This window comes from Betta splendens, chromosome 2 (genome assembly GCF_900634795.4).
Source record: "Betta splendens chromosome 2, fBetSpl5.4, whole genome shotgun sequence".
Lineage (NCBI taxonomy): Eukaryota > Metazoa > Chordata > Actinopteri > Anabantiformes > Osphronemidae > Betta > Betta splendens.
Genome location: NC_040882.2, coordinates 24,569,533 through 24,584,449, shown reverse-complemented (window position 1 = coordinate 24,584,449; position 14,917 = coordinate 24,569,533). Strand labels below are relative to the sequence as shown.

Genomic DNA, 14,917 nt, shown 5'->3' with positions numbered 1-14,917 from the left:
CTACGGCATCCCACCTTAAAAATAACCAAAAAGGAGAAGTTGACAAGCCAAACAGAAGAAATGATGGATTCTGACAGACCCCAGTCTCCTTTCATTGGAATATTTGAAGGGGGAAACAAAGGGAGGAAGGGGGGGATAAGGAGAGGGAGGGGGGGGAGATGGCGCTGCAGATCCAACAAATGGCGTGAAAACACACATCAACTTCCACCAATGCACACGAGACCTGCTTATCACAAGCCACAACACATAGCCAGGCTTGGATGTGAAGACAAGGGGTGTTTTTGTGTGAGGGGAGAATGACGCAGTGGGGGAAGCACGGGGGGACGCAATCCCACCCGATGGCGAGTCGGGACGCCTTGGTGCCATTTGTTTGTCTTCTTGAACTCGCGTGAAGCTGGAGAAGCCAAGGTCTTACATAAACCCTACCCAGTATGGCTCTGAGCTGAGGAACTGATCCCTCCCAAAACCCTCATTGTTATTCTCTCATGATGCCGACGGATCTGCCGAGCACCCTCAGCCAAACCTACAGCAGGGCTGAGTGGGAGTTGAGGGGGGGCTGTGTTTACATGTGTGCTCTGTCAGGGGACTGAGCTAACTGTACACACAGGATTACAGATAAAACCCCACAGTTGAGTTTCATGCTGTTAAAATTTCCATTGATCATCTGTTTGTTTTCTAGTTTTGAATTCTTCTTGTTGTTCCTTTCACCAGCACTTCATCTTCCACCACAGTGGATCAGCTAATCTCCAAATGATCATTGCTTTTAAAAAGCCTAATCCGATATCTTCTGTGCAGTCTAGGAGGCTTTGTGGGGTGGTGGGGTGTAGTGACAACACCCATAACAGCAGCGCGTATGTGGGGTGGGATTTAAATGCTGGTGATGGAGCTTGATCAAAGTGTCTTCTTTGAGTCTGATCAAAGATGACGAGGCCTGTGGGTTTGGTGGAATCCACTCTGCTCGCTCCCAAGCTCGCTGTTTACGCTACAGAGCCGGGCTCCTTCAATGAAATATGCATAGAGCATCATTTGCCTTATCTTTTCAAATCATGAGTTATGAAAAAATGATTTTCTTGTGACCTTTGTAAATTCCATAAGAGTGAAGTCTGGTCTGATTCAGACGATGTCTACATTTACTTTAATGCTCCGTACATTTTGAAATTACAGCGTGACCGTCTATAAAACACCATTAATAAATGATTGCTGCGGATTCTAGTCCTGCTAATCTACAACAATAGTTGGACTATTTCATATTTGATTTGAAGAATCTTTCTAACCCAGAGGGACTTTAGAGAGTTTTTATTTCTATAAAATAGATTTTTGCAAAACTGAAACTTGGTTCAGACACAACTTCCAGAGCTTTGTCCAGTAATACCCAACAGTCAAACTTGTATAATGTTTTGTTTTCTTCTTTCCAGAAAAACAGAACTGCGGCGGCCATTGTGGTGTGGAAATCAAATGCTCCTAGTGACCTCCAAGTGACTGCTGGAACGGCTCTGAGGTATGAATATCAACATATAATAGTGAGGCCGCAGCATCTGCCAGTAGAATAAGCTGAGGTCTTATCCAGACGTTCTCGTGGGGAGTGTTTTATTGCCAGCTCTTCCTTTTTCTCATTAGTGACCTGGAAAGACGGTAAGAGAGAAAGCTTAGCATCATCGCTAAAGAAGAGGCGGGGGAGTGTCTGGAATTTTAAGCAAACCTTGGATGGAAACGCAGCGAATGTTATGCTGAGGTCAGAGGCGGCTGATGTGACACACGCTGCAACAAACCGCCACTCGAGTTCGCTCTCCTCCTCGGCTACTTTCCATTTGTTTCTGCTATTTTTTGTTTTTTTCCTCTCCGAACGCTTTGATTCGCTCCACTCTTTCCCACAGTGGAAGTCCCTTGGATAGCAACCGAGTAGGTCTAATTGATTTCTCTTGTTCGTGTCAGTTAGAGGCAGCATCGAACTGTGCAGAGTACCCTGGCTCCGGCTCGCCTGCATTCTTCTCTCTCCTTTCTCCTTTTGCCTCCATATCCCAGTAGGCCGCGCTGCCAATACGCCACATGCCAGTGCCCTCGGAAATCTTTCAGGGCGCCAGATACCGGAGGAATGCCGCGCACGGCCAGCGCCTGTGTGAGATAAAACGCCCAGACCCTGGTTCTGCACACGAAAAGGTCAGATGCGAGATCACGATGGCATTTGCTCTTTAGAAACCGTCCCGAGTCATTATCTGAGCCAGCACCTATGACACAATAGAGTTAGTTACAGAGGCAGCCGGTAAAAGTGTCTACCCCCACCGTGTTTGGGTTTCAAATCTGCCGCGTCAGTGGCGGGTTTGTACTGCAGGAGGAGTGTGTTACGTCCTTCTGGCCTGTAGGTGGCGATTGACTCCCACTTTTGGTCCTGAAACATCGTAGTTGCTTACGTCATATAGGCTCTTGTAGAACAACCAATGATCAGGTCTTTGGTGGCCTAGTGGTTAACGTGCATGGCCACAACGTTTTTTTTTTGTCCGGGGTTCGAGTCTGAGTGGAAGCAGTTTTTTTATTTTAATTATTGGAAAAACAGCGTCTCATCATCATCATGTGATCACGAGATGACAACGTTGTATTACTTAGTGCATGAATCGCCAAGACCATGAACCGCTGGTCGCGTTATAGTATGAAGTTATGAACGTAAGTAAATTATGGCAAATTATGGCAGTTTAAAACCGAAAATAGGAAGCTGAACGGTGCGCCCTCCCGCGTGCAGCGTTCGATTTATGGCAGACAAGCTACTGTAACCCTGATTTCTTGCTGTTGGTACGGGCAATTTTCTTTACGTGGAATGCTTCTTTAATGCACCACACGGCAAGACAGTACGGCACATGTACACTTTTTTCTTTACGCCGCTCTCACCCAACGCGCGTCACATTTTCTTGTCCCCCGTCAACAAGGACAGGTAGGAACTAATGTTGATGACAAATAAAATCACAGTAGCTGAAATGTCACGTTTCCCAAACATAAAATAAAAAAAATAAAAAGGAATACTAACTAAGGTTACACTACTACAATTTAAAAAAGTGAATAAGGATGATCTAGACCAGAGGTCTGCCACCGGTAACACCCACGTTTTAAATGAAAAAAACAAACACTGGGAGCCGCGGAGGGCGGCAATATTATATTATTTGAGAACATTCAACATTTGTTTTTTAATCCAAAGAAGACATAAAAGTCGGGGCTCAGAGATCTAACCGATGCTAAAACATTGTCAAGGCATCGACAAGGACAGCTAACTCGCTTTTCCCTGCTTCAAACAGCTGCTGTAACTGAGAGCAACCTGTGCGGCATCACCGGTCAATCTGTAAACGTATTAATTTTTTTTTGTAAATAAAAATAATGTTTGCCCTGTTCAAACCTGCATGGGGAATTCTGAAAGCGGCTGAGCAACTTCGTAGGAACACATTTCATATGGTACAGGTGAAAGGTACACTAACAACCCAACGCAGCGAGGCTGTAGCAGCAGAGAAACGCAGATCTTTGTCCTGCGTGTTGATGAGCGTTTCCCATCCCCCAGTGTCACCGCTCTGGGACGTGGATGGCCACGCCCACTTTCATTCAACAGACGGACATGAAAGAGGGAATAACGAAATAAACAGCTGGTTAACTTTGTGGGAACATGGCTGTAGCTCTGCAATGACTTTATGTGGTACAGGTGAAAGGAGTAATAACGAAATAAACAGCTGGTTAACTTCGTAGGAACACCTTGTAGTAGGAACTGGTATATTTAGAAAACCCAGTAGTCCTAGTGTTAAGGTGTGTGAACTGGGGAGGAGACGGCAACAGCGACGGAAGAGCGACTGAATAGAGTTGATGTCTTCCCCGCTGACAGGCGCATTCATTTGATAATGCACGTACCTTGGCTGACAGTTCAGTCAAAAACCATACTGAATCTTTATTAAACCGTCCCTGAATAACAAATATGAACTGCAGTTTCTTCCTTGATTATCCATTATTATTATGAAAGAAGCGCAAATCTTCGCCAGTCCAAATTGTGCAATTAATACTGTGTTTACAATAAAGGTAATAAATAATAATAATAGTATTTTCATTTTAAAAAGCACTGCATATTTTAAACGAATGTCGAAGTGCTACAAATAACTTAGACTACGCTACGATAAATACATACGTTTATTTTTGCAGAGTAAACGTATGTAGAACAAACTACTTGCTGCATTAATGAGTCTTAGACCTGCAGCTGATCACGTCGCCCGATGCTGCCCAGTCTCTCACGGAGCTTTGTCTGGAGCTGAGGTATTTCTCACCTGCTGATCGAGTAGTAGCAACACATTAGCATGTCTATGCGCCTCTACGGGGAGGGGGAGGGGTGTGTAGATTTCCTTTGCCATCATCTGAGTACGAAACACATCACATTTCATTCGATCTCGTGTTTCATTCGAGCGGCAGTCGGGAGCTCTCTGCTACGACTCATCCACGGATGAGCTTCGATTAAAAATTAAAAGCAGAGGTTTTTTGTTTTTCGTTTTTCTCTAAACGAAAAAAACAGCTTAAAATTCAAGTCCGTGTGTTTTTGTTAAAAAATATTTTTGTTCAGTTTATTGGTTTGTAATGCGGTGCTTTTATTCAGGATAGATAGACGGGTGGGAAATCAAAGTTTTGAAACGTACACGGGCGAATAAGTCACATCAGCCACTCATTCAGTTACAATGACACGCACAGTCAAAACAAATTCTCGCTACATCTCGTGCACCACTGCCCCGTTCCTCTCGTAGCTTGCATTTGCACATCCACACATTTGTGTATTGGTCACTCTCTGTCTGGACACATGACTCCGAAACACGTCACGTGTTTGTGTAAGAGATTGATGTCTCCACCAAATTATATGCAGAGGTAACGAGAGAACGACTTTTTGTTTTCCGTTTGTCTCTAAACAATAAAACATATTAACTCCAATTCCGTGTCTTTTTGTAAAAAACAAATATTTTTGCCTGTTTTATTGGTTTGTAAGGCGGTGCTTTGATTAAAATCCGTTTGCCGCTCATCGAAAGAGAAACGAAAACGCCGGTGAAAGTGGCTGGATGGACGGATGGGAAATGAAAATGTTGAAACGTACACGGGTCGAATAAGTGATCTCAGCCACTCAGTTACAATGACACGCACAGTCAAAACAAGTCAAACTGCAGTTCTGCAGACACAGAGTAAACGCGTAGGAACAAACATGTTGCTGTAATGCGTCGCTGTAGATCTGCTGATTTCTGGCGTCCTGTCAAAATTACGACTGACAACTGCTGTAAAACAAATTCCTATGATTATTACGGTTATTTACGTAAAATCTACGACTATTGGAAAACATTCATTAACAAGTTGTGGAAGTTTAAAACCTAAATAAGCGGCTGTAGTCGCAGATGGACTGCGCTCTACGTCTTTACTTGCGCATTCAATTATATTAATTAAACCGCGACGCATAATCATGGTATTATGTGAAGCCAATATGTTGTATCAGATGTTAGAGCGGTGGGTGTGTACATATTTTTAAGAGACGCCTTCTATTTAAAGACACGAAAAAGCTGAGGAGAATGAAAACAAGAATGTGTTGCTGCTGTGGCGCTGCCTGTTTTAAACCACACAGAACAATTATAACTTCGCAGTGAACAGAGAACAGCTAAGCCATCAACAAGTTGTTGCCCTTCACACTCCCCATGTTTGAGCACACAACAGATACTTAATAGTAAAATAGGTCTGGTGTAATATATGTGTGTTACAGGTAGAAATGAACAGTCGGACCTCAGTTACGCTGTAGTGCTTTGGAGGCTTCTAATCAACGCTGCGCCACCTGGTGGTTAAAACGAGACTAGCGTCCTGATTTTTTCCAGCCGGCTGCAGGATTAAAAATCTTTAGTCAGCGACGCACTCGCTGCACCGTGGCGACGCGGCGGTACTGCAGTAAAAACCCTAGTCACTTTGAACCGCTGCCACTGTATGCTATTTACAGCAGAGGAAAGCAGAAGGAGCCTGCAACAAATATGTACAAATGCCTTGATGTTATTGAGCCGGTTATTGGTTGAGACGCAGACCTGGACTCAGGGCAGCGCTTCCGTCTCATCCTTCCATTGCCTTTGTCTTTTGTCAGTACCCATCAGCTCGCGAGGTCCCGTCATATCAAAGCACACAGACAGTGTATGGTTTGGAGCTCAGTTCTTTAGGCAACAGCAGTACGGCCGAGCGCAGGGAAGGAAGCATCCGCCACAGCCTTCACTGCTGGGGTGAATTTCACATCACGCTTGGCTGAGCTTGGCTCCGAACCCCTGCTACTGTAAGACAGAAGTTAGGATGCGGGAAGAACAGGGCGGCGCGGAGCACGGCCTTATGGGTGGTCACCCAACGACGGCGGGCGGTGCAACGGATGCGAGTACGACGCCCGCAGCAGAGCTACGGGCTCAGCGTCCGCCAATGCATTCAAATGTCACGGCAGCGCGCGTCTATACAGTAGGTCAATAAATATTGCATTTTCCCTGAAGTATTGCTTCGAGTAGTCGGCGGCGTTGGGAGCCGGCGCCAGCACCAACCGCTCAATCGCTAATCAGGGAATATTATCACACTACAGTAGCTCACAGCTGAGTTGTCTCCTGTGCATTATCAATGATGCGAGGACGGACAGGAAGCCTTGTTGGCACACAGACGAGACACTCCAGATCAAATGATGCGCTGGAGCTGGTGTCATATTAGCTGTCAGACGTGAACGGAGCCGATCAGATCTGACATTTCTGCTACTTTGGGAAGAAATATAAATCTCCTCTTATTCTTGAGATTTGTTTCCATCCCACTATTCCTTCCTTTCTCGGTATGGGCTTGTTAGTGTGTTCATCATTTACCGGCTGCAGAACAGACAACAATCGTCCTAATAGCACAATCACCTCAGACACGACTACATGATACGACCAAGCTAATTAAACCCTCAACTATCTGGTGACAGAAAGCAGATTTCACAAAAGTATGTGTAAAAAACAGACAAGTATCGTATTGTATGAGCAGCAGCATGTCATAGTTCAGCTCGCAACTGCATCACATAGATCACTTTTAATAGCCTCCGTCTCTCCCATAGAAGCCAAAAGTTTTTGTTTAACAGCGTAAAGAGTGTGTGATTTATGAGTGGAGCCCGATAAACAAACGGTGCAGGTGGGAGGGTTTCATCTTCCGCCGCTCGGTCTAATCAACACATGAGCAAAAAGAGCAATATATGAGGCTGCTGGTGTGCGCGAGGTCGGATTCTGAATCTGTTCTTTGGCAAAGCACAAATACTGAGCGCGGGAATCGGAGACGGGATCTGCGTCGTCGTCGCAGGAAGCGATGGGATCTCGCGCAAACTCAGCCCGGTCCGAACATCCCGCCTCGCGTTCGTCCACAGCGGGAGCGAGCGGCCCAGGAGCTGGCGCCGCGCGAGGCCGCCTCATCCAAGAGCATCGGGACGCGGATAAATAAATAAAGCGCTGCCACCGCGAGAGGAGCGGCGACGTGACAGCGGGGGAGCTTTTTTTTTTTTCCTGCCTCCTTTCATGTTGGCAGGCGCCGACATTTTATTTCGGGATGAATCAAAATTTCCTGAAAACGCCTGCGCCAGGTGTATCTAATTATCTGACAGCGCGTGCTCATTATAAAGCGGCCCCTGGGAGTCGGCGCCTCCACTCGCCGAGCCTTGGACCACAATCAAGGTGCTCTCACGCCAAATAAGAAGCGGGAGAGTGTGGAACGGAGCCTCCACGCGCGCCATCGCCGCCTCTTATTTCACTTTACAGAGACGCCTCCTCCTCCTGCTGAGCACCTGCTTTTTCCCCCCGTGAGACAATATATATTCCATCACGCAATAACTATAATTCCAGCTTTTCAACGGTACAGTAAGACTAAGAAATATGCAACGCAATAGGAAAAAGCTGCCACAAATTTATTAGCAGGAGTTATGACAGCGCGGTGCCATCTCAGCTATGCCCCGATTATGTCACCTGGATGGAGTGTATAAACTCTAATTACAGCTCACTCCGGCTTCTCTCTGGGGAGATGCAGCAGGCAGAAGAAAAGTGGGTGTGTCGTCAACACAGTGCCGCCCGTGTTAAGCAGTAATTAATGGGGGGGGGGGTTGCAGGAATGCAGCTATCCGCGCTTAGCGGCAGCGAGGTCACCGTGAAGGAGCTTGTGCAACTGTGAGCAAGCGGACCTGTCGTCCCCGCTCACCGCTCTGAGCCTTTGCTGAAATCCCATCCAGCAGTGATTGATGCGGGCCCGGCCTGCAGTTCGGGAGCATCACTCAAAGGAAGACGGAGGGAAGGGGGAAATTGCAGAATGTTGCCAGTTTATAGAATGGGAGCTCGCCGCTGGGAGGACGGGGGGGGGGTAATCCCCCGGGCTGATGGACGGCGGACGGGTCCAACACAGGGTTCCTCATAATGCACACATGCGTTTGAAGGAAGCAGGACGTGCGTTTGTCTGATGACGTCACCGCACAAATGAGTCCTAACGAGCTCTGCATCAGCAGATCCGTAACCTCAGGATGACATTAGTAAGGAGATGCTAAACCCAGTCTTAATCACAGCCTAAAAGCCTCCCTCTCCGCTCCCCGCTCGCCCCTCCCTCCCTCCTTGTGTTGCTCCTGAGCCAGAGGTTCTGTTGGAGGCTGGTGCCGCTCTGCCGCGTCCTGTGCTTCCTGTGCCTCACGCCCTGCAGACCCTCATGTTGCTACCGCCCCTCGCTGCTCGTGCTCACTCCACCCTGGCCGGGGGGACACGCCCCCCCCACCCCCGCCCCCCCGCCGTGCGAGCTTGTCCTCACCCTCGTTTGCGTCTCCTCGGCTCCAAAATACCAACTTTTTGCTTCGTTATCTTGCCTTTTAGAGGATTTCCACTTTTCTGCCTTTTTGTGTGGGGCAGCGATGTATGACTGCAAATCACAGGTAATTGGTTGCATGTGCAGCACTTGTCAGTGAGAAGCCTGAGGGATGCTCTTAAACAAAAACATGGGCTGTAGAAGTGATGGGTAACTTCCAAATATAGAGGTGCTTACTGAGGCTGAGGCTCTGACGCTACTGCGCATGATCCCCTGTCAATCACAGTTCAAATCTGCAATCAAGGGCTGTCACATAAGAGCAGCAGAACGGGCAAACTGGGTGAGTCACAGCCCACCCACCGTCCGCATCACCTGAGTCTGGAGCCCCCGTGCACGCACGCGCGCGCACGCGCACTCGCCAGCGGTGCCAGAATCAAACATTTGACCAACTTTTCCGGCACGTCCCACGACCGACACGCGATTTCTGCAACTGAGCGCCGCCGCACGCGCGTCCTCGTGCGCCGACGGCGGCGCGGCGCGGATCGTCGACGGGGCAGAGACGGCGCTAACGTGTGGGCGCAGCGCGTTTCAAACGACAACGCGGAAGGAGCCGCGTCTGTAAATATCTCGCGACCAACTGGAGTGTGACGGCGCGCGGCGGAGCGGTGCGCGTCGCGCGTCGCGCGCTCCATTATCCATAGCGCAGCTCCAAGATATGCAAAGATATGCGCCCCGGGCACCTGCTCACATCGCAGCACGACGCAGAACTTGGGGCAGAAGGCAAACCGCCACCTCATTCCACACGCAACCAACGCAAACCAAACTGATTCAGCCGCAACACACATTCAGAAGATGCAGAAAAAGTCTGGGCACTTACTATATACCCCGGCGGTAGAACGCAAAGCTCCGGCAACTGGAATTAAAATGGAAGATTGGGAAAATAAACGAGGCGCTTGTGGCAAATTTCCTTGAATACAAAATCACAGTGATGAACAGATTCGTGCATGGCGCGTATTCATGTCCGAAGCGTCCACTTACCGGAGCTGTCCGAATAAATCCCCTAGGAAATTCCAGAGGAGTCCCTTCCTTCGTCCCTCAAAGTCTGTAAACAGCAATGCTTCTCTTATTCCAAAAACAGGCCCCGGTTGAACTGAAAGAGAGAAGAGACCAAAAGAGCCACAACAAATTCCATTAGAACCGGGAGTCCCCCAACACCACCCGAAAAAGTGTTGACATAACAGCTGTGAAGAGCGCAAACAAAAAAAGGCAACTCGTAATAAACGGGCACAATGGACAGATGGTACCTGCTCTCTTTATCACTGGCGGCTCAGACAATAAGAGCGGCAATAAGACGTGCAGCGAGAGCTGAGAGAGCTGAGATTTTCCTAGGAAACGCAGCCCCAGCGCGCTGTCACATTACACCAGCACACAACTCACGCGCACACACACAAACACACGCTCTGCTCCCGGCGACGGCTGGAGAGAGAGAGAGAGAGAGAGAGAGAGAGAGAGAGAGAGAGAGGATGCTGCGCTCCTCAGTCTGGCCGCTTGATGGCCAACGAGAGGAGCAGCTGCGTCCGCGTCCCGCACTCAGCGGCACAGCCTTGTGTTTTAGAAATATCTTCATTTTAAGCTTCTAAAATAATGATTACGTCATCATGTTTAGTATTGATCATTGGGCGCGCCAGACAGTTTCCACAGAGACGGCGGCAGTTTGAGTGCGTCCTGGGCAAGTAAATGTAAACAAAGTAACTGAAGGGTTAACAAAAATACATACAAGTAGAAATTCAATTAATTTACTAAATTAATTACTAGTGAGAATGCACAGCATGAAGTTAGACGGGCTCTGCTTCACGGCAAAACAGGGAGGTTTTATAAATGGAGGTTTGACTGATGCTCTTCACTGGTGCAGGAAGTGAAATGGGAAGTGAGAACAGTCTGTGTGCTTGAATCTGTTGCATTTTGATTTAGTCTGATGGCGCCGCTGAACAGAACCACTGTCAATAAGGAGTCCAATGAGTCAACTGCAGAATAAATGTGACTGGTCCATTAGAGCATCATCAGTGGCCACTTGGGTGAAGTCAGCGTCTTGATTTATTTTTAATGGAGTGTGATTGTGACAAAGTTTAGACCAGTTCAGTTGTAGGAATCTCATGTTTAGAACCAGTCTGTGCATGTTCTCATTTATTCAAGTGGGCTTTGGTTTTCAAAAGGGAACATTAAAACAATATACTATAACTTCTCAATACAAATGAAAACTTTAGTGTAAAAATACTTGCGCATGTACTTATGACTTATCAAAAATTCAAAGCTGCAGCAGCCTTTGTTGAAAGACTCCTGTTTGTCTGGAGCCCTTTTGTTGGGTTGAGCGGCAACAGGAGGTGATCAGAGACACGTCAGAATATGCGTTCTTTGCCGTGTTCTGTGTTTAGTGCTGTGGAGTGTCCGGTGTGGGTCCTCCGCGCATCTGCATCCAGCCGCGCTCTCTGCCTGTTGTTTAAATGCATGAGCTCCTTCTGCGCAGCCCTTGAGCTGCTGATTGGCCCATCAAGGGCCGTCCAAGTCAATCGTTTTCAAATTACACGTGAATTAAGGCGTCTGGGGCTCCTAATAAACGCGAGGCCTTTGGATTTTGCACCTCTGTGTTGTAACGTGCTCTTTTTTACCCATGAGCATAGCTGCAATCTGCTGTAGCTTCCTGCTGTATTACAGGCAACTCAGGGATTTTGCTACAGTAGCTATGGATTTTTAGTAGTACATCAGGTTTCTGGCGTTTTCACTGCTCTTGGCCACAACAGCAAAACATCCCATAAACCTGCCCCACTATTTCATACCTTAGACGCATAAATACAGGATCCAGGTTATGGCGATACTTCAGCTGTCCAGATCAAACAACTCAGAAGGATCGTGTGGTCACTAGAAATGCATCCAGCACAGGGTCGTGCAGTAATTAGTCAATGCATAGCACTCCCTGTCCACAGGTGGACGTGGTGATGCTTAGTGTGAGCTTTGAGCTCAGAGCTGCATTGAGCGGGTTCAGGGCGGCCCCACAGGTCAAATGAGCAAATGCACACTAGACAGCGTTTCCCCCATTATAAACAAGCTCACGGCCACCATCGCTGGACTGAAGCTCCACATCTGTTGCCTTGCACGCTGTCGTACTGTACCATGAAGCGGTTCTCAGCATCCTCGGCGTCTGTGTTTCATCCGTATTTCGCTTCAGGCTCACCTGGCAGCTCCGTAAACACTGACCCGCTGTTGCGGGCTTTGCCTTTGTGCAGCCCGGCCCATCAGTTACCGGGCTGGGTAATTTAGATCGCAGATATGTGCGTCAGACGCAGGGAGCTGCATCTGACGATCTGGCCCTCGCTAGCGGGAGCATGCTGAGCTCAGCACGCACAGCCTTTTAATGACTTTTATATTTAAATCTCGCCCGTCCGAGCTGATTTTTGACTGATAGGATTAATTAAATGACTATTTCTTAAATAAACCCGATAATATCATTATTAAAGGTCAGGGAAGAAAATCTTTGAAGAGACATAAAACGAGGAAGCTCAAGGCAGGAAGAGACCGGTTAATGATACAAACTTATAATAAAGAGTTGTGATCAGAATGCATTTTGTGAAGCTCATAGTTCTAATGGAGGCTGCTGCAGAAATGAACGTGGACACGTGTGCAAGCAGCAGCAGAGGAGCCGGTCCGGGGCTCAGGCCTACAACATGAGGAACAAAACACTCGATATCAACGGGGACCAGTGATATTCAACCCGGCGTCCAGACGAAGCTGCAGCCGAAGCCGCCGGATGAAACGCGCGTGAACAAACAGACGTGAACACGAGCTGCGAGGCCTCAGAGGCTTCTGGCGGAGCAGTAACTGACCTGCATGCAGTGGGTGTTGCTTTGGCAGGTTAGTGACAGGTGTGTGAGCAAGCGTTTCTCCGCTCAAAGCGAGGCCCAGCTCCCCAAACGCAGCGCTGACATGCACCAAGTATGAAGCTGTTTGACAGAGTCCAGGAAGCAAAGTATCAGAGGAAGGAGGGCGTTTGAAACTGGATCCAGGCTCATATTAGCTGCTGTGCCTTTATTCTTATCTCGTTGAAAGCTGAATGTTTTCGAGTGCGAGTCTCTGCACTCGTTCACAGCCCTGTCTTCATGGAGCCGTTCCCGTCCACAAACCCCATGAAGCTCAGCATCTTGTCTCGTGTCCGTTCCTTCAGAACTGCAGCGCGACCCCCTCTGATGTGACGTTAGTGTGCATCGCCTGTCGCGTGGTGCTGTTAACCTTTGTGTGGCGGCAGCGTTGGGCAGAGCTGCATTCCAACGCTGCTCTTGACCTTTAGTGGATGTGTTGTGACTCGTGAACCACAGCTTCTCGCCCGCCTTCCTTATGTTGACGGACCGGGCCGGGATCGTACCGGTTCCAGTGAGTGTGATCTTGGTCACTTTAACACAGCTGATTAGTGGCTGCTGGAATCCAGAGGACCTCATCAGCATTGTTCCCCCACTAACAACCATAAAGCGACTCTAAGACACCACAGTCCCTTAAACATAGCATTGGTTTCAGTTCAAGTTTTACTTTGGCTCAGTATTAGATTCAGTGGAAATATATATCTGGTGTTCTGCCAAGTATGCAATATAAATAAAAGTTGAGTGGGTGATGCTATGCCGGGTGCTTTGTATCTGATATTCACTTTGGTTCACACAGAAGTAAGGTGATATTTATGAGTCACTGTATTATTCTGGGAGACAGGAATTATTTGGAGCGGCCTCTTGCTCATACCTGTTTCAAGAGGTGCATTTCCGTGACTCCGCGCCTCTTTAGTGCTTCTCGTGATCACTGCTGGATTATAGGACAAGGCAGATTTGCATATTTCCCCAGTCCCATGCCTTCATTTGATCATTTCCAATGTGCGGCGCAATGCGCGGCCCGTCTCGATTTGCTCTCGACATCCTCGAACGCCCGTTGATGTAAACACATTATGAAATGAGTTGGTGGACGCACAATAAACAGGATGCAGAGCGGTCGGGATGAAAGAGGGGATGGGGGGGCGCGCTCACCCCTGTGATGCTATCATTAGCTCCCCTCAGATTGCAGCGCTAACCTCACGCTGGCCTTGCCTGAGGTACGAATGATGAGCGGAGCCCAGAGACCGGCGCTGCCAATGGCTCCGCGTTCGCCGCTTCCGCGGACGCGCTCTCTCCGACAGGGAAAAGCGCGCTGACAGCTGAGCTCGGGGGCCGAGCACCAACGCGAACCCGCCTGTCACAAACAATTATATCGGACTAACGTTCTCTTGTCCTGCGAGATCGCGTCTCCTGAGGCTCGGACCGAAAGTGATGGAGAGCGGCGACGAAATCATTTAAAAGCCGCGGTCCCCGAGCCCGAACATCGGCTCCGTGTTGGTTTAATCAGCGGCGCGAGGCCGCAGGGCGGCCGTACATACGCGCACTTACAGCTCAGGCACCACTGTCTGCGCTCCGAGAACACGTCCAGACGCTGCTGCACTTTAAATGAGCCTCACGTCTGAAGGAAAGATGCAAGATCGTTACAGGTTCCTCTGATCGATCATCCAAAATATCTTCTTAAGCGACAGCGTTCGCTGATTAGAGCTGATCAATTATGGCAAACGCCGTGATCACAGGATATTTTGTTGGTTGGTTTCTTCAGGAAAACAAACCAGCTTGTTTTTCATACAAATCTGGTTTAAACTTGAGGACAGATTCACAACGCTACACATTCATTCCTTGGTGCCAGGCCTTGGAGGTCATTGCCTAATGACAGAGGCAGGGCTGGGATTGATTTTACCGGCGCTGATATTTTGGGGTCAGTCACTTTAAAGCTCCTAATGGTTCCCTGAAGAACTGGGGCTCCATGACGCCGAGCAGTCAGAGGGTTCTTGGCCGTTCCTGATACTGGCGTCCTGCAGACGTTGTCAGTTAAACGGCAAATTAAAGGGAGCTTCACTGGAGGCCGGCACACATCGAAGCCAATTAGATGAGCAGCACCTGTCACGCGTTGAACGCTGGTCCTCACTGCAGCGCTTGTGTCTCATTAAGGGCCGAGCGCCGCGTCCACTTCTATGAGCGCTCACCCAGTAGAAGCGGATCCAGCCCAGTCATTT

At 48.4% G+C, this 14,917-nt stretch overlaps 2 protein-coding genes across 49 annotated transcripts in view; one reads left to right on the top strand and one right to left on the bottom strand.

The window, feature by feature from the left end:
• LOC114851385 (receptor-type tyrosine-protein phosphatase delta-like) overlaps window positions 1-10,259 on the bottom strand; it is a 269,652-nt gene extending 259,393 nt beyond the window's left edge. For 29 of the 47 annotated variants that reach the window (XM_029143182.3, XM_029143203.3, XM_029143194.3 and 26 more), the window contains exons 1-3: window positions 10,101-10,259; window positions 9,835-9,946; window positions 9,674-9,709 (exon numbers count right to left, since the gene is read on the bottom strand). The gene's annotated coding sequence lies outside the window, so the exon portion shown is untranslated. The remainder of the gene's footprint in view (window positions 1-9,673; window positions 9,710-9,834; window positions 9,947-10,100) is intronic. The other 18 variants (XM_029143212.2, XM_029143216.3, XM_041069855.2 and 15 more) reach the window with 1 other exon arrangement.
• The window catches only part of LOC114851386 (5,6-dihydroxyindole-2-carboxylic acid oxidase-like), a 323,305-nt gene that overhangs the window by 249,553 nt on the left and 58,835 nt on the right, over window positions 1-14,917 (top strand). For both annotated transcript variants that reach the window (XM_029143235.3, XM_029143236.3), the window contains one exon: window positions 1,416-1,498. In XM_029143235.3, coding sequence (XP_028999068.1) covers window positions 1,416-1,498 — 83 coding nt within the window. The remainder of the gene's footprint in view (window positions 1-1,415; window positions 1,499-14,917) is intronic.